This window comes from Zosterops lateralis, assembly GCF_965231275.1.
Source record: "Zosterops lateralis genome assembly, chromosome: 20".
Taxonomy (NCBI): domain Eukaryota; kingdom Metazoa; phylum Chordata; class Aves; order Passeriformes; family Zosteropidae; genus Zosterops; species Zosterops lateralis.
In genome coordinates, this window is record NC_139780.1 from 7,315,354 (window position 1) to 7,335,120 (window position 19,767).

The 19,767-nt window shown below is 43.4% G+C and overlaps 1 protein-coding gene across 3 annotated transcripts in view; it reads left to right on the forward strand.

The window, feature by feature from the left end:
* Positions 1-19,767, forward strand: part of DENND1A (DENN domain containing 1A) — a 150,091-nt gene that overhangs the window by 47,985 nt on the left and 82,339 nt on the right. For all 3 annotated transcript variants that reach the window (XM_083875634.1, XM_083875632.1, XM_083875633.1), the window contains exons 6-8: positions 15,582-15,651; positions 16,165-16,245; positions 18,385-18,438. In XM_083875634.1, coding sequence (XP_083731760.1) covers positions 15,582-15,651; positions 16,165-16,245; positions 18,385-18,438 — 205 coding nt within the window. The remainder of the gene's footprint in view (positions 1-15,581; positions 15,652-16,164; positions 16,246-18,384; positions 18,439-19,767) is intronic.

The following is a 19,767-nucleotide window of genomic DNA, read 5'->3' on the forward strand; positions in this document are numbered from 1 at the left end:
TTTAAACAAATTTAAGAATTGCCTGTCTTTTACTTCCTGCTTTTTGTGTGTTCACGAGGAATCGGAAGTTTAGGAGCAGTAGGTCAGGTAAAGCCAGCACAGAGGTGACTGACAACAGGCAGGGAGGTGACAGCACAGTTGAGACTGAGGCCTCTCAAATGAGGACACTGCTCTGTGAGCAGCTGGACACGTGTGTCAGGGCCATCCCTGGCTGGCTTTGCATGGGCCGCAACCAGGGTGAGGACAGAGGAACTTCTCTTTGTCTGTGTGGGGCACCCTGGTTGTGTCTGACTGGCTGTGCCCCTCTGCAGCATTCCGGGGGGGATATTGCAAAATACAAGAAAATCACCTCTCCATGCAGAGGGCTGCACACAACAATGCTATGGAATGGGAGCTTAATATTTGGAGAAATTGGTGTAAGATCTACCCAAATTCCTAATGAATTGAGTGGGAGGCAGAGTGACAGGTGTTTGCTCAGTATCTTTCATTCTGTCTTTGCTGTAGCAGTCTCTTGAGCTATTATTAGCTCTGGCAGTCCAGCAGCAGGGCCTGGATCCTGCAGGCAGGAAGGTGTTTCCCAGTTCTTCCCACAGAGCTGCTCCCCTCTGCAGTCAGGTGCTGATTCCCTCAGTCTCATGTGGGCAGTGTCTGCTTACAGAGGGTAGCTTTGTCTGATTAATGTCAAATTAAAGCAGAAACACAGTTTTAAAAAGAAAATCTGAATGAGGAATAGTCTGGGTCCCTTCTTGATCCCTCCTGGATAAGAGTGCTTTGCTGTCAGCTCCCTTATGCTGAGTGAGTGCCAAGAAGAAATGGAGGAGTTCTGTTGTAGTTAAATGCCTTCTGCTTCAACTCATAACCAGAAAAACCCAACCACAATGGATGAATTGGGACTCTTCACTTCCTTCCTGTTGCTTCTTTCTCCTGTGCACTGATGAGAAAAAGAAAGTTCATCATTAATGCAAGTTCATGCAAGTCTTAGAGGATAACAGGCAGTGTAAATCAGCAATACATGAAATCACTTCCTCCATCCCCAGGACTGCAGCTCCCATTATTGATGAGAATTTTCTCAGTGTTCTTTATGTACTAAAGGATGGTGTATGGTGAATAGGTGGGGGGAAACATGCTGAAAATTGGGAGAATGATAAATAAAAGCAAATGGGGATGAAAAGAATGTTTGTTTAATTGTTTTTAAATTACAGATTAGATGGCAGCAAGCTTCAAGTATTCTTTCCTATGCTCAGCAACAGTACAAGAACTAAGTGCTGGTGTTTATTACTAAAGATGATATTCACAGGCTTATCAGGGATTTTATGGGTCTGGCTGTGGTAAAATGGTTTGGAGGTGGAAAATCATCACATATTTAGACCAGTTATTGAAGAGGAACAGCAGAAAAAAAGAAACTCTTTTCACTCAGAGAGTCCTTAAAAAAATTCTGCAATGCTCTGGAAGCAAATTTGGAAGCTGACCCAGGACTCGAGGGCCAGAACTCAGGGTCTGAACTTGAGCTCTGAAGTGACCCAGAGGTTTTCCCTGTGGATGCAGAGCACAGTGAGGCGCCTCTTGGAGTTCAGTAGCAGTGGGGTTATCCTGTGGCCAGCAGAGAGGCAAATTCCATTTGTTAGGGAACTGCTTCGACTGTTTCAACCAACACTGCGTAGAAACCTGCTTTAGAGGTAGTTACCACAGCGTTCTTCTTGCTGTAGTAGCTCACACAGAGTGATGCACTCTCTGATGACTTTGAAACCTGCTGTTCCGGCTGTTCTGTGGTTTTCTTCAATGTAGAGCCGCTCTATTCAGTGTCGAACGTGCCTCTCTTCTCGGGCTCCCCTTCCCTGCCCCGGTGTTGTCTCTCGAGGTGAAGCTGCGGGGCCCGGCTGGGTGACCCCGAGCGGCTGCGCTGCGGCGGCGGCGCCAGCAGAGGGCGCGCGGGGGCGCAGGTACGGCCCAGGTGAGAGACAGAGCCCGCTGGGGTGAGCCCAGGTGAGGAACAGACCGTGCTGGGGTGAGCCCGGGTGAGAGACAGAGCCTGCTGGGGTGAGCCCAGGTGAGGGACAGAGCCCGCTGGGGTGAGCCCAGGTGAGGGATAGACTCTGCTGGGGTGAGCCCAGGTGAGGGACAGAGCCCAGAGGGTTTGAGTTCTGAGCCCAAGTGAGTTCTCATGACACAACCACGTGTCCCAGGGAAATTGGAATTCCAGACTACTGTTTTCAATGAAATGTAGTACAAAACTTAAAGTGTGCTTTTGAATTATTTTCTTTAAAGTAGAGCAAGAGCTGATGTCCAGTCATCAAATTCTGTGTTCTAATTTGGGATTTTCACACCCAAATGTCTTTTCTTTCTGAGACTTTATTTAAGGATTTCAGGATTTCAGCTGTAATGGGATAAATCCTAATAGCTATACATTAAGAGGTCAAATTTTTAGTGTTATACTCATATTTTGCCTCAGATTTCACGTGGGCTTTTGAGAGAGAAAAGTGTAGGTAGTTCTGGGTTTAGTGAAGAGCTCTGGTCTTTTATTTAGAAAGAAAACAAAAGCAAACCCAAGTTTATGTAGTTTTGCTTTGGTTCACAGACTTCTGGGCAAAGTTGATGGTTTGCAAAGATCCCATGTGCAACTGAATTTTACTGAATTTGAAGTTTTTGTTGGGTTATTCAGGTTTTGTACCCAAACTGAAATCATTCTTTTGAAGTGAAATGCAGAAACATTTGTGTGGAAATCCCTCTCGGCCAAAATAGCTGAGCTCTGCACCACTCTTTTTCTAAGATAAAAAGAAATGAATCCATAATAGTTTGTGACAGATGGCAGAAAATGTAACTAACTGAATGTGATTCTGTATGGAGTTATTTGAGGTTTTTGGTGTGATTTGTTGTGAGTTCCTCTCCTCCCCCCTTTCCTTCCCTTTGATTGCAGTCTTTGTCCATTTATTCTTAGGACAGAATAAGATTTCTGAGCAGGGGCCTCTCTTGTGGTGCAAAGTGAGAATTGTTTTTAATTGAGCAGAAACATGTGGAAGGATCAGGAATATCTCAAGGGATTACAGAAAAATTCCAAATTTGTACTACTTACAGCTTGTGTTTAGAGCGGGGTCTGCTGGGAATAAATGTTAGTTAGTGTGACCTGTGACCTTAAAAACTGTTGACATGGATTTCAGCCAGAAACTAGCCACAGAACTCCTTTGTTAGGCTCATTCATAGCTCCTTGAAAACTCCAGTCAGTGAAAGTTGCCAGCTCAAATCTAAGGAAAGCAGAGCCCCCCCCCCCTTTTTTTTTTTTTTTTTTCCCATGCTTTGGAAACAGTGGCCGCCCCTTAACCAGCAAGACTTCTTTAATAGGGCTGCAGGGCCGGGCCCTGATTGGAACTGACAGCTTCCTGGCCCGGGCGTGCCAACTGGCAGGGCCCTGAGCCATGGGACAGACACACAGACACACAGACAGACACACAGACAGCGCCGGGGCTGCCCTGCCCTGCCCAGAGCCCCGGGCAGTGCCGTGCCTGCAGGCCCCCGGGACCGACCTCACAGCCCCCAGGGATTTACTGGGGCAGGGACCGACCCCACAGCCCTGCTGGGGAGGGAAAAATCCCAGCCCCACAGCCCTGCTGGTACCTCCTCTGGGGGAGGAGTGTTTGTGGTGGGGCTTGTTTTATAGTAATTGTCCTGTTGTCTTCTAGAATTTTCCCTTTTCATTGATTTGGCCAAAATCAATGTTTTGTTTCCATATGTATCTATATGATTCTTTGAAGCCTTGCAGAAGATGTTTGGTAATGGCTGGAAATGCTTGGAACACTTTTTGGACAGTCTGTTTGGTCCTTGAGGTGTATCGACCCTGGAATCCCTGTTCTACTTAAAATGCTTGGGAGATGAAAGCAAATGGCAAACTGCTTCTGTTAGACATGGCAAAGGCCACAAAATACATGTATAAATCATGGGCAATTGGATCTCTGATTCAACACTACAACAGAATTGTACCTAATGAAAATGTTGCTGTTGAGCCTCTGATGCCTTCATAGATTTTTTTTTTTCATTATTATTTTTTTAGCAGCGGCTTCAGCACTTGCACTGACTGTCACTGAGAGCTGGAGAGCAGAGATTCCTCAGTTCCTTTGCATGGGCCTTACAGAGAAAAGAGGAGAGGGCAGGCAGGACTCAGAGCTGTGGCCTGACCTTCTTTCACAGAAACTGGTGTTTGTTACAAGCTGTAACTGTAGCAAACCAGGGCGACTTTCCGTGCTGGGTGACAGGAAATTGAGCTGAAGTGGCTCAGAAAATGTGCGAACGCCCCGAGGGCGTGTGCAGGGCCGGAGGGGCTCCGGGTGCTGCAGGCATTCTGCCTTAACTTGACATGTTTATAAAACAGTTTACATCTCAAAAGTTTAGGGTTTTTACCCCTGCTGATTCGCTTAAACAGACACTGGCTCTTATTTTCAGTTGCTTGTCAGAATATATATGGAAAAGTGATGAACCTAGTGAAGAGGGAGCTTGACATCAATTAAATTTAGCTATCTGCTTTGTGTTTCTTCTTCCTGATATGCTGTCTCCAGTATAGCTTTTCTAAACTTCCTGTGGTTTTTCCATTATTGCCCTTACAAGTTTTACAAGATAGGGATGAGCTGTTTGAAACTACTATTCCAGGAAAAGAAGAATAGAATTTTGTATTACATCTGCTCATTTGTTGTCTTCCATTTTCATCTCTGCCATTTACCATTTTGTAGAGTCTAGAAACTTCTTCCAGAAAGCCTGTAAGGCCTAGTATCTTCTCTTGCTCAAGTATCTTTAAATAAGATAATAGTAATTTAAATAAGCTAATAATGCCTTATGACTGGAGTAGGGGATTTGAAGTCTTTGCTACAGAAGCTTTACTCTGTATGACCAGCTGGTGATGTTCAAACCAGATCTCCTGTTTCTATCATTTTTTCTCTTTCTGTCCACTAGAAACAGAAAATATTTATTTCCATCTAGTGAGTTTGAAGTTTTATCTGCAGGCATGGCTGGCTGCACTCAGATGCTGAGTTCATAAGAAGTTATTTGGGTGATATTAGGAAGATGTTTTTTCCCTCAGAACATCTAGATAAACCCAACTGCTCATGAGCTGTACAAAAAAAAATGGTATGTCCTGGGAAGTACTGATATTTTAAATAAATATTAAAAGTCAAATTTTCAATACTCCAACTTTAGTCTCTCCCTGCTTGTAAATTATGGGTTGCAAACAATGCCCATACAGTGCTTGGCATCGCAGTAAAGATGCTGATTTTCTGTTTTACTATGTATGTGCACATACACATCATTATTCTTAGTTGAAAGTTGGAGTGTTGTCCTTTAACACTGGTGTTTATTTATTTCTTTGTTGATTCTGGTACCAAGGCTGAGCTGTGTACTTGCATGAATGTTGTAGTGGGATGAAGTTATCCCACTTGTGAGTTAGTAGCAGGCAGAAGTACAGGGAGTTGTTTACAGGAGCCCATGGATTTTGCCTTTCTGTGGAAGCATTCAAGCAGCAAGGCCTGCACAGTCTGTTTGGCACAGTAGCTGCTCTCAGCTGGCCCCGTGCCCTCCTGCTGTTAGGCAGGGCAGAGGATGTGCCAGATCCCGCCTTGTGCCGGAGCAGAGACTGCCTGCAAATCTGCTTGTAGTTAGCCTGGGGCCTTTTGGCAGCACTCTACAGCCCATTGATTTAGTTGCAATCCTTTTTCCGTAATATTTTCCATCTGGCCAACAATGACCTATAACGACAGACACAAAACAGAGTTTGAATTATGACCAGCGTAATTGTGCAAATGCTTCCAAATCTCACTCTAGAACCTGCACCGATGGGTGCCATGGCTGCTGGGAATTGTTCCACAGGGCTGGGGCTAAAGGAGAAGCCTTGGAGCTCTCGAGTTCCAGCTCTGTCCCAGAGAAATGTGCATTCCAGTTAAACTCGGACTGTGTTTCAGTCTTGCTTTTCCTTGCTGTGTTCCTGAGACTGGGGGCGCAGCTCCTGCAGCTTCCTCACACTCCCTGCACACACTGCCAGGGCCAAACCCTCCCCAGCGGGAGAGAGGGATCCTGAAGCAGGGCAAGAATGTGAATATGGAAATGCTCCATATTCGTGCAGGACATGCAGCAACAGTTTTGGGGCCTTGCACTGTCAGGGATGTTCTGAGCTCCCACCTGCAGCTGTGCTTTCCAGAGGGAGCTGCTTCCAGAGATGGGCTGTTTGTCAGCTCCCCCAGTTCTGGACAAGCAGAATTATTGCTTCCATTACAGTGATCCCAAACGTTTCCAGTCTTCTGTGTCTGTCAAGCCTGTATTCTTGAAGAAAATCTGTGAACTCACTTGTGCAGTTCCACACATTCCAGGGAATACTAATTTAACTGACTTCTAGCAAATGTGAGGAACAGTGAAGCTGCATCACAGAAAGTTTATTGCAGATTTTGTTGAAGCTTTAATCTTGACTGCAAGTCAAAACACTTTTGTAAAATATCAATGAGAAGGATCACAACAAAAATGTCAAGTGTTAGTAATGTATCACAATGGTGCAGTTGGATAAAGGTGATAGTTCTTCATTCAATCCAGTTACTTCACTGGTCTTGCCTTCTGACCAGAAACCAATTTTACTTAATTAATTAGGCCTTCATGTCACGCCTTCCTTCATTGCTGAACAACTGTAACAGAAGTAATTAAATCATGTCACTTTTTATTACCTTTGGCCCTGGCTGACTGGCTTGGAAACTTCATCTTAGAGCTAATACAAACTGAATTAGTGCATCACCTTGGGGAAAACCCCTCCCTGGCATTAAAAAGGCAGCGAGGAAGTAGTTAAAGTACAAGATGGATAGATCCTCTCTTCCACAAATGGATCACTTTTGGGTTGCTGTCTGAAGGCTTACAAATGCATCTGTCAGGAGCCAGAGCATCTTGTCCCTGCTGACAGATGTGTACAACATTCCCAAAGAGATTACATGGCAACTTCCTCCTTCAAAACGGGAGCTGTGGCAGGGCCTTCGGGTTATGCAGAGGTAATTGGAGACGCTGGGGCTGCTCGAGAGGTGGAACTGCCCAGAAAAGCTGCTTGAGTAACTTGTGCATGTTGTTCCAACAGGAACCGTGATCCAGGCACTGGAATCATGGGAGAGAGGCTTTGTGTGGTTCCTAGAGGCAGAGTTCCCTGGGCTATGCAGGGAGCCCAAATAAAACCCTCATTTGTAACCCCGGCTTTTTATGAACATGTTTGATAAGGGGCAGATCTTCCTCCTTCACTGACTGTCCTCAGTGTGTTTTAGAATTTATTAGTGTTAGAGTATTGTGAGAATAAAATGATTGTGGGTAGTTTCCTGCTTTAATCATTTGCTTGAGCTGATGGTTAGACAAGAAGTCTCATAAATAAAAATTGAGCTTGCTGGCCAGAAAATGGGCCAGAAAGACTTTTCTGTTAATTAATGTGTCATACATTTTCAGGAATTATGTGGATAGGTTCATCAGTGGTATTTCTGCAGGTGAGGATCAAATACTGTCATTTTATGTGTCAATTTTACATCTGAATGTTTGCTGCTAATCCTAAATCATTGTACATGGTGGTCATAAACAATCTGAGCTCAAATATCAGACTTGATCTTTGTAGCCTTCCTATTGATATCTTGCTCTGCAAGTGCTTGTTTGCTGTTAGTAAGGTGATTTTTACATCCCAGCCCAGTTCCTTGCATTCTCAAATTATCAGTTGCAAGTACCACAGCACTGACATAATCATGAATTTTTCACTTGGCTCTTTCAGCTCTGCTTGGGTTTGAGTTTAACTTTCATGACTTCCTACCAACTTTGCTTATTATTAGGAGCCATGTGTACTCCCTCTGAGCATGTGAATATTTCTTTACTGTGATGAAGCTCCCTCCCTGTGAAGGGAACAGTAAAACCTCTTGCTTCACTTAACTTTCTTGCCAGTAGGGACCACAAGTGATTTGAGGAATTCAAAGAAAGGTACATGTAATTGATTTCTCCTCTGTTACTGAAGTATCCTCATTCCCTACCCCAAAGTTCTCTGTAGCTAATTTGCCAAAATGCAAGGATTCATCATCGTGTCTCAGAACTCACACACAGGTATCACAAATACACACCTGATGCTCAGCTTTGACTTTTCAGAATGTGGCAAATCCCTTTAGCAGGAGAGCACAGCTGGCTGCTGTGCACTGGGGCTCTTGAACACAGAGGTGTGTAAAATTTTTCTGTATGAGGCACAGCAATGCAGAGTCCCCAGGCAGGTGCAAAGGAGAGCCCCTGTACTGCAAAACCCAGGCCTTTTAAAGCAGTTAGGCCTTTATCAATTACCTAGTTTTAAATCAGAACAAACATAATTCAACCAACCACAATACACCACAATGTGAACATGTAATGCTTATATAACTTGTTTTTCTATGTCTAATTCAGCTGAGTCACTTTCCCATAGTTGTCTTCTACTTAGCCAAAGTAGCAGGTCTGAGCCATGGTTTTAACAGAGTAACAAGGCCCTTATTTTATAAGGCATTACCTTTATGCAACATTTTTCTTCCCTTCAGGAATTTATCTGCATTACAGATGGTGCCACAAGCTCTGTCTCAGAGTGGCTTTGGAGCTCACGCAGCACAGGGCCTGGTGGCTGGGAGGGAGCACTTTTGATTTATAATAAAAAGTTCATAATGCTACTAAAATTTCAGCTGAAACATAGTACTAGAGGGCATAGCTTGACAAGCACATATGATTGGAGTCAGTAATGAAAAGGAGCTGTTTCTCTGGTCAAGGAAAAAGGGTTAATTTGCATTGGGATGAAAAGGCTGTTCAGGATCTACTATTTCAACCTGTGATAGACTTAACAGCAGGCTTTGATCCCCAAATGAAATGTGATGGATTTCAACTGATGCCAGATGTCTCAAACCTAGTGGGATCTCTGATTGTCTGCCACATCTAGAATTCTCTCTTCCAGCACTTTCATGTGTGCTTTTAAACGTGGTTTGAGAAGAGAGATTCCTTGACAAGCTAAGCCTTTGGAATCCTCTCTCTGTATTGTCACTTTGGTGGGGATCTTGAGGCTCTCATGCTGTCTAGTGCATCCTGCTTTTTAAAATCCAGTTTCATGTGCCAAACTGCTCTAACTGCTTCATAACCTTTTTTTTTTTAAAGTCTAAATAATTTAGAGCTGGTATAATTTGTAACTTTTCTCAGTTTAGGGCTGCTTTCTACGCTCTTCATATTTGCTATTTAGAGCATTTTACCCTGGCTGAGTGAAGCCGTTGGTCAATGTGTTTCTGTTGCTGTTGAAGGGAATGTAATTGTTGACTTTTTACTCCAAGGATATATGTTGTTGCATTTCATAAATCTCCCCTATGAAGTACCAAGCCCTTCAGCATGCCCATCTTCTCACCCAGTGGGTGTTCTGGGATATCCCTTGCCCATGGCTTTAGGAAGAGCATACAGATAACTGTCAGTGTGTGCTGTAAATGCAAACCAATGTTCTTCTTATGTATCTTTATTTCCTGTCACTCCTTCAGTCTTTTGCTCTCAAACGTGCTTGAAGTTTCTTTATTGGTCTTAAACTAAAAAACTCCAAAGATCTACAAGTTCCTCTTCTGAAAAGGAATGAGACACCTTATGATCGTGAATGATCTACCTGAGGAAAAACAGACAGTCCCAAAACAGACCAGGCCACGAAGATACTTCTGGAATAAATTGAACACAAATTCATTAAGCTTTCTAAAATTTAAGAGTGATTAGCAGTTCACAAGGAGAAAGCTTGACTATTGAATGTACTTCAAATTTTGCACATTCTAAACCGTGCTGTGCTTGTGTCTGTGAACATCCAGTCCCATGTACAGAGCGGAGAGTGGTGGCCCTGGGAGCCAGAAGGTGTGGGACTCCTGCTGCCCAGGGTGAAGTGTAGTGTTCCAGGCTCCTAAAAGCCATTGGTTTCAGATTAAATGTTTTCCAATGAAAGTCCAAGGCACGTTTTTTGTGAAAAAACTGTTTATTTTTTGGACTGTAAAGTGAAGTTGTTTTGTCCCTTCTCTGCAAGAGGCCGGGAGTTGGCAGTGGGTGCTGCACAGTGCCACTCACTCATGCTAAACTCCTCTGAATTCCTGCTATTTACAGAAATTCCACAGTGCAGCTGCACTGGACTCTTTTCCCCCCACAAGGTCTTAGAGTGACCACGAATAGCCCGGGGGAGGGTGACAGCTTTGTCTCACTCAGCCTGCAGTTCCTGTGTCCATGTCCCAGTTAGATGGCAGGGCACAAACAGAAGCCTCTCTGAATGGGCATCTGGAGCTGCCCTGGCACTTCTTAGCTTGACTAAAATGTAAAATTGTTACATCATAACTGTCTTTGTTGCAGTTTTCTGGCTCGGTGTTGTCCTGGGGGCATTGAGCTGCCTTGAGCTTCTCTGTGAGCTGCAGCTCCAGGGCCGTGGGAGCTCTTTGGGAAGGGCTGGGCCCAGTGCTGGCATTCAGGGAATTTGGGAGGCTTTGAGTGAGAGACTTGCTGGAACTTCTCAGACATGGTCACATTGTTCAGGGAAACAGGAAAGGAAATGTTTTAATTGTTATTGTTAATACACAATGTCAAGTCAGCAAAGTAAGCACTTGCTGTTGACAATTATTTATTGAGATGCTCCGTAAGATGAGATCCAGTTCTGTGGGGTTTACTACTTCAGAAATACGTACATGAGTAATGCTTAAGCTGCATAACTGAAACTGAATCATGGAATGATCACTCATGGGTAATAATCAAAGGGAAGTTTATGACAAAATTGGGGGAAATGCAGGAAGAAAAGAGCTGTGGGAGCAAGGAGAGGCAAGGGTGCAGCTGGCTTTGTGCACTACAGTGGGGCAGGTCTGACACAGAGGCAAACCTGAAATAAAAAAAGAAATAAAAAGCTGATGTTCAAAGGAGGCTGTTGGCTGCTCCTGTGGAAGGTAAGGCTGCATCTCATCCACATGCACAGGGGTTGCTATGGAGATTTGGGGTGTCTGTGCTGAAGCTTCTAAGTGTGAGAAGGTGTCAATAGACTGAGTCTAGAGCGCAGAATAACGAGGCACTGAGGTCCATGAGGTGTAGGGAAGACCCTGGAACATAGAAACAGCTGAACTGAGAATTTAGCCTATGGAAATTCCCAAATGAGCCTAGAGATGCCTTGGTTCTTTCAAAAGCATTTTGTAAAGATGCTGGAAACACTGGGTGACAGAAGGAAAAGAAGATGGGGAAAAGATTTTAATTGTGTATTCGTGCAAGGAAAATAATAGCATGTGGAGAGTCATCCCTCTCTTGAGCAGAGAAATGGGATTAGTTTTAAAAATCTGTAGTTTAATGTAATTTTATTTCATCTTAACTGTTAAAAATTAGGGAAAATTTAGAAATAATTAAAAAGATAAATTAATACTTTTAATGAAGTGAAGGAAAAGGTATTTTGGTAATGTATTTTTGCTATTTAAAATCATGTTTGCACAGAACCCCTGAAGAGTATTGTGGCTTGGCAAACATAGCTTAGTTCATCATTAGAACCATTACTAACTTAAAATAGAATGTGATTCCATGATTAGGAATAATGATGGCTGGGAAGAGAGTCATTAGTTGCCAGGTACAGGAGGATGGAAAGAAGCAATACTGGGTTTAAGTTTAAATTGCAGAGTTTTATCTTTAAATGCAAGAAGTCCTAAGATAACAAGTCGCCAAGAGACTGGAGTAATTTTTGATATGTTTTCCATCTTTACATTTTTTCAAACACAGTCTTGGGATTATCTGCAAAGATCCTTCTGAGTTCCTGCTGAGGAACTGTCATTTGTCCTGCAGGAATTGACAGGCACTGTGAGTCAGAAATGTGTTCTGCTTTACAAGGAACCTTCACTGGGTTCCTACAGTGAAGTGAAAAATGGCAGTAATAATAATAATAACAATAATAATAATAATAATAAGTAGCAATTCCGTCTCTTTTTTTCAATTTGCTGAATCTTCCTTGGAATGTTCAGCTCTCTCCTAACTGTGCTGGAGTTCTCCTGTTGATTACAGTGATGGTTGGAGGGGACACAGGAGAGGAGTAGCTGCCTGCCCTTGTGGCACAGGTCACTCCTGTTGCAGTGTCACCCTGCTGGGCTCCATGGTGACATCACTGCCACAGCCAAGGACCTGGGCACAAGAGGGGGAATTGTTTGTTATTATCTCTTCTTCGGAGTCCTTGAACTGAGGCACTGGGTGTTTTAGTGGCACATGCAGGAGTAGTGCTGGCAGAAGATGCATTTGGCCTGAATTTCCTCTTCCTTACACTTTGTCAGTGAAGTTAGTGATAATCTGTCTACAATTCATATAATAATGAGGTCATGATTGTATTCTGTGTCCTAGGTCACTGTAGATTATTGTGCTGAGGAAAAAGGTCAAGATTTGGGAACTCCATGAAACCAATCCTGGCTAATACAGACAGATTTTGTAAGCCTGTCACCACAGAGAAGTGTGCCCATCTGCAAAATGGAAATGACTGTTCTGTTTTGCAAGGGAGATGGCAGTTGGTTATGCTGTTATCAAAATATATATAGTATGTGTTATAAATAAATACGTGTTAAAAATTCCACTTCTGATCTGTGTGAATGGAAGGAGTAAAAGTTATGTGTGCTTGCAACTCAGTCTAGGAGGAGATGCTGCATGATCTGTGTTGATGTCAGACTAGTTACTGAGTCCCAGTAATTTCAAAGGAGAGCTGTACCTGAGTGCAGCTCAGCCTGGACATGGCCCAGGACCTGCTCTGCTGCTCCAGGAATTGTCAGCCAAGGTGGAACTTCACAGCTCCAGAGGAAACCAGAGGTGCCACAGGTACCCTTCCACAGGTGGCTCTGCTTTTTTATGGTGTCAGCTCACCAGCAAATGGAATGTTGGAGCTGGCAATGTTAAACATGAGTTTTATAAACAGTTGCTATGGTAATTGGCAAATCTTCATAAATAATTTGAAAAAGTCCCCCTTGCCACTGGGGTTTGCTGCTGCTGCACTGGAACATGGAGTGTTTTTGCTAACAAGGTTCCCAAACTCTGGGATGCTCCTTGGAAGTTGGGTTTGATGAGTTCAGCATTCGCAGGTTGGGTATCCTGCTATTGCATCCTCCTTCCTGGTTACCTGCTACAAATAACACTGGAAAATCTCTCCTTTTTGTCTTCACTGAAGATTTACCTTTCTAACAGTAAGCAGAAAGCTAAAAAAGAACAGAGATTTCAACTTGCCCCTTTGTTTTTGTTTACTGTCCACCCCGGTGTGCTGTGTGCTGGCTGAGGCTTTGAAGTGCAGCCCCGCTGGGTGCTGCGCTGTCCCCGTGGCTCTGGGGCTGCCGCAGCGGCTGCTCCGCTCCCGGGGCTCTGGGCAATCTCACCACAGAGCTTCCCTTCCTTTGCTTAACCTCTGACCCGTGAAAACAAGAGTTAATCAAAACTTCTGAGGTAGCTAAGAGGAAGGGGAAGTGTTTGGTTACAAATTAAATATGAGCAAGTCATAAGCCATAAATCTTCGGTAGTGCTACCAGTTGTGCTACTTAAGGTCCGCACGGTACAGAAAATTTTGGGTTATAAACTCAGCCTGTGTTTCTTTGGCTGCCTTGAGGATTTGCTTTCTGTAAGAAAAAAAAAAATCCACTTTTTTTTTCCTTTTTCCTTTCGGCCGACATCTAGAAACAAATTCAGATAACTGCATTTCTTGGGGGATTTTTTAGATTTTTTTTCAACTTTAACTGGTCACAGTTTGGTCTAATAAAAGCAGAACTGTTTTATTCTTGACTAGTCAACACATGGATTAAGTGATGAAGTAAGAGTACTGAAGGTGGCAGGATAAGTTAGCTTTCTAATTTATCCAGAAATTTTGGGATGAGAGAGATCCTGAATTGTGTGGTGACACTGGAGGGAGGTGAAAACTGAAGTGAGATTGTCTGCATAGTTTGCACAATTTTGTGGTGGGTTTGTCTTCATTTGTCTTGCCCCTCTCTTGAGCAAGAGCCACACAGATCCCCATTTCTTGTGGAGGGATGAATTCTGCTTCAAACACCAGCTCATTTCCTCAGATTCCAAAGCATGACACTGTCCTCAAAATGGGACGTTATTCTCAAAACAGAAAAAGAAGCAGTTATGAAGAGATGCTAACCCATCATCTGGAAAACGAGGAGGAGTGAATGTTAAAAAAAGGACAATAGGTTCATCAGAGGATACTGGGGAAGAGGAGGGAAAGCCAGGGAGTCAGAAGTGCAGCAGAAATGGGGCTGTGTCTGTTTCTGTGGGGGTTTGCTGGTGTTTTGACATTGTGTGAATATGGGACATATCTGGGCTATTTTTATTGGAATCACAGAGGCTCTTCCCTAGCTGCCAAGTAAAAAATTTAAAATTGGTGCTGAGTAAAAAATTTACAAGACATGATACACAGACGTTAGAAGCACAGTACTGGTTTTAAGGATTCTCATTTTAACTCTGGAAATGTGTTTTTCTGGCCAAGTCCCTGAGTGATTAGGTAGAACTTTTAATGGTGCCCCCATGGAAGCAGCTTTGGTTTCCCACTGCCAGGGAGCTTTCTGCCTTCCTGCTTTTCTGTCTTCTCAAACTTGTGATAGATGCCTTGCACGGATTTGTTTACCAGCTTCTTAATCTCTACTTAGGAGATATGTTAGGAGAGGATTTCTTGTTACTCCTGTAATGGCTTTTAACTCTGCTGAAGTTTATTTAACTAAACAGAAAGAAAGAAACTTATCTTCTACCTAATCCTTCTGGATTGTTTACAATATAATGTCAAACTTAAATGCTGTTTAAAGTGGTAATTGTCTGTCTTTCTGCTCTATTCGAATACACACTTTGTAAAGATGTTTAGAGCGTATTAATTTAAACGATAATGCTGTCATATAACATGAAAAGTTAAGTTGCTTATCAGTATATTTTGATAAGCTACTTACATTTTACAGTAGCATTTACAGGCTTCAAACAAACGCTAATGATGGAGTGCCAGTCACTTTGTCTGTCTCATAGAGAGCTTCTCACTTCATCTATCACCAGAGCTGCACAGCCAGGGACCACGGGGCACTCCATTCCTTACAGCTGTCAGGATGTAGTCATATTTTATGAAAACTTTAAATCCTGTCTAACTATATCAAAATAGAATCCATTTGCTTCAGAAAGCAGCTGTGATTAAGGAGCATCAGGGAGTGCATCTCTGACTGATTTTGCATTTGCCACAGTCGAGGGAAATTCCTCACTGGTGTTGGGAGAGGGATTGAAATAAAGAACTGTGCCACGAAAACGGGGCACAGAATCCTACCAAAGCTGCATTGAAAAGGAACATCCTCACTGTCTTACTTTGTGGAATGGAGATGTAAAGTAAATGAAAAAAAAGTGATTTTTCTGCATGTTTCCCTTTTAATTTTGTTTCTTCTTCTCTTTTGGAAGTTGCGTGCATGTACCAAAGGTGAAGTTTCGGTTTGACTGAAGCAAGGGCCAGGCTACATACAGTGATGGAATGAGATTTTAAAACAAAAACTGAGATACTAATTATTCCATTTTAAAAGTCTACTTGTATTAGGATTCAAAACCAAAATAACTATCTTTTTTTTTCCTTTTTTTTTTCCCAGTTACCTCCCGTGGTTTGAAGTCTTTTATAAACTACTCAATGTCTTGGCAGATTATTCAGCAAAAGGACAGGTATTACTCTAAAATACTGACCCTCCTTTTCCTATTCCAATATCAAATGAGTGAGGGTGAGAGGATTAAAGAAGCTGTTTTCAGAAGTGCTTCTATCAGAGATGACCATATGAATTATTCATCTGTATGATGCAGTGATACAGAAGATCATATTCAGCTTGGCAAGTGCCTCTGAAAAATAAATACACATTTAATTATCTTTTTGGAAAAGATAAAGTGCAAGCCTGTGGCTGTGGATCCTGCCCAAGTCCCTGCAGTCACCCATGCTGGCCTTCCTGACTCCTGAGCTTGTTCAGCACAATTCCTGTCATCTTGCACTTCCCCTATTGCAGAGTCCCACCAGTCTCTGCCAGGTGTCTGATGCAACTTTGTCGTGGGCAGTAAAAGTAGAACGGATCTTACAAATGCAAAATATTCACCCACCCCTCTGGCCTACCCTGCCCTTCTGCCTCAGCCTGTACCTGGTGACAGCCACACTTGCTCAGTATTCCTGGTTTATTCTTCTCATTTCAGGATAGTCAGAGGAGTGAACTCCTGGAAACATTTCATAAACTTACCATCCCTGAGCCAGGAACCTCTGTTCATCTCGGAGTGGTGAGTGTGGGGGGAGATGTAAACCAAGGTGTTTAATATTCATTCCGTGTCACAGCAGAAGAATGTCACAAGCAATCCTCTCTCCTGGAGCTTGTACACAGGTGTTGTTTCCCTGTGAGGAGCTGTGAAATTCCCTTCTCACAACTGGGGCCCTCTGCCTCCCTCTCCCTAACCTCAGATGTCTTTGAAATACAATTGACTGGAGGAAGGCTGTGTGTGTTCCCCTAGGACTGTCTCACCATACCCTCGGTGACCCGGGGGAGGTCAGCAGCACCAAGGGACATTTATTGCCCACACTTCTGCACAGCTCCTGCCCTGGGAGTTTGAAGGGGGAGCAGGCTGGGAAGCAAACAGGCACTAATGTGTCACAGCAGCCTTGGGAGTATTAACTGCTCATCGCATTTTCTGATTCCTTCTCCTCTTCTTTCCCCCTGCCTCAAAAAACCTCACACAAAAATGAATTTGTTTCATTTTTATATTTTGTGAGGAAATTAAGCAAAGCACAGTCAGTATAGATGTGGGATTTTATTGATAGGATTGTATTTTGAATTCAGTCTTTGGCGTTTTTTATCTTCATTTTTGCAGCACAGCCTTGTGCTCCAGGCTGTGGTGAGCACTGCAGAGGCTCCTTGCTGCTGCTGCCAGCTCAGAGTTCATGTGAACCCTCCTGGGAAGTGTCCCTTGCATCTCCTTTACTCCTCCCAAAGCACTTTCTGGCAAGAAGCAGCTCCTGCCCCTTGCTCCTGCCAAGGCTGGCAGTGCCCAGGGAGCAGCTGTGTGGCCCTGCTGGTCCCAGCTGTCCCTGGACATGTCCCCAGCCCCTCCAAGGTCCCTCTTGAGGAGCAGCATTTCTGTTTAAGGGATGAGCTGTCTCCCAAGGCCGGGGCAGTGGGAATATTCCAGCTTTTTCATACCAGTGGTTCCAAGGAATGCTGCCTGTCTCCCCTTGTCTCAGACATTTCATGGGTGATGGAGCAAGAAAGGATAGAAAAAGCAGCCCAGGGACCGTGTCTTTCTGACTTTGTTTTGGCTGTTTCTGAGCCCATTGCAGGGTGGGAGTGAGGTTCCTCTGTGTGATACAGCTCTGAGTGCTGTTTCTCTGCATTGCCTCTTTGCAGCCAAACCAAACCAAGCCAGACCAAACCAAACCAAACCAAACCAAACCGAACCAAACCAAACCAGTGGTGCATCAGAAAGCAAAACTTGTGTTTCTCATTTAGTGTCTCCATTCAATGGAGCTGTGGTCCCCACCTGCTATTTCAGGTTACAGCCTGATCAGGAAGCCCTGAGATGGCTGAGATTTGTGTGCAAGAGAATTGTGCCAATTGTGGAGCTGTGCCAAGGATGGAACAGCCTTTAAGGCTCCAGCCAGTAATAAGTAGCCCTAAGACAAATTGTGAAAATCTTAACTATTATATGAGTTGTGTACAAGTCACCTTCTCTGCTTTCCAAAGGCCTGACCAAGGATCATGCAAATCATCTGTGGTCAGATTGGGAGCTGGAGTGAACCTAGGCTCCTGGAATGGAGACAATTAAAAACACTGAACAATATAATGAATTATGAACATACGAGAACAGTATGGTGTTTCAAAATATGCTTTTAGTGTGTATAAAAGTGACCTAGAAATTTTCAGTATTTCTCAGGTAAGCAGGCATTGAACCTTAGGAAGAATTTCCCAGAACATTTCCATAACTTCCCTCTTGGCTGGGATGAACCTCTTTGCTGCTGTGAGTCAGAGAAGGCCCAGCCTGCTGCTGCTCCCTGAGGTCCATCCTGCTGTGGGCTGGGAAAAGAGAGCTTGAATTACAGCCTGCCTTGGAGTTTCCTTGGCATCTGTCACAACCAGTGTGAGCAGCACACACATTTGTCTGTAGCAGAGCTCTGAAGGACAAAAACATGGAATATAACTTTCCAGGAGCATTTGATACTTTCTATCTTACTGCATTTCCTATTGCTTCTGTGATCTGGGAACCCAGCCTGTGGAATCCAGGACAGAGAACTCAGGCTGGTCTTGGTAATGAATATTCTGTCATTTTTACTTAGCGTAGAAACTCCTGTACTGCTGATACCAATAACGAGCAATAAATTTAGATTGATTTCGACATTATTGAAATAATTGGTATTTGCTCTTTTTGTAGCACTCTTACTTTACCGTGCCTGACACCAGAGAGCTTCCCAGTATACCTGAAAATGTGAGTATTTGGGAGGACCTTACACTTTATTGTTTCCATTTAATGTTGTCAGCAGCTACACGGATGACAACTATTGCTCTGTTTGGGATGGACTTTATTCTATAAAATACTGAGCATTCAGTAGCTGACAATCTGCATGTGTGATTAAAAGCTGAACTGTCTGAAGGACAAGGTACTGATGGACAGATTGATGTGGGTAAAATAGCAGCTCTGCTAGTCCTTCACTGCCACTGCTCTGGAAGAATGAATGACCTGAGAGAGCAGGGAACATGCTCTGCTTGCTGCATGGCTCCTGAGAATGCCAAGCACCCCTGGGCTCTTTAGAGCCACTTTTTGGGAGACTTTTTAAGCCTTACACAGTGGTGTGTGTTCCAGCCTGGCTCAGCTTTCCAGCCAGATGATAAGTCTGCAGGGAGACAATGCTGGCATTTGCTTCTCTTAAATACTCTTTAATGTGCTCCTGCTCTGTCTCAGCCAAATTCCTGTGCCTGACATCTCAGTTTTCTTTCTCAAACATTTTACAGTCGGTCTCAGCATCATATTCTTCGGCTGATGGCATGAAAGAAAAAAGGGAATCATCAAGACATTCCATCTCATTTGTGGGTGATTTGTATAGCAGATAGTATTCAGGGCTTTTTGTTTGCCTTTCAAAACACTGTTGCTGGTTTTTGTGCGTTGCAGACTCTTCATACTGACACATATTTTGACAGGAAATTTAATAGATGTGTTCTTTCTTCTGAGGTGCTTTATTTTTGTACAAATATGATACACTGGGTGTAATTCAGGAATCAATTCCTGAGTGTAAACCAGCCATCAAATCTTGTCCTAATTCATAGACTCATAAAATCCCAGAATGATTTGGTTAGAAGGGACCTTAAAGCCCATCCAGTGTCACCCCCTGCCATGGGCAGGGACACCTTCCACTATCCCAGGATTGTGTCATTTCTTAGGAGGTTTTATCTATCTGTCAAAGCAACTGTCCTGTGGAAGTGAAGCATATTAGGGAATAATACAAGGAGGTTAAATGAGCATAAGTCTGCTGTATTTTAATCAATTGACCTGATTTATTAAAAATCCCACATATCTTTAAATTGCATTTAAAACCCATATTAGCAAAATTTTTAGTGGTGCCAAACTTGGAAGTTGGATATGATGATGAATGGAGAGCTGCAGAGAGCTCTGTCTGGAATGTCAACAAACCTCTTGGAACTACCTGACTTTGTGTCAGATCAATGTGTTTAATGAGTCACAGAACCATTTAGCATGGGCACTTTTCTGCAACAGCATCTCATTCCCTGCTTCAGGAGATGTGAATTGTGTGAGGGATAT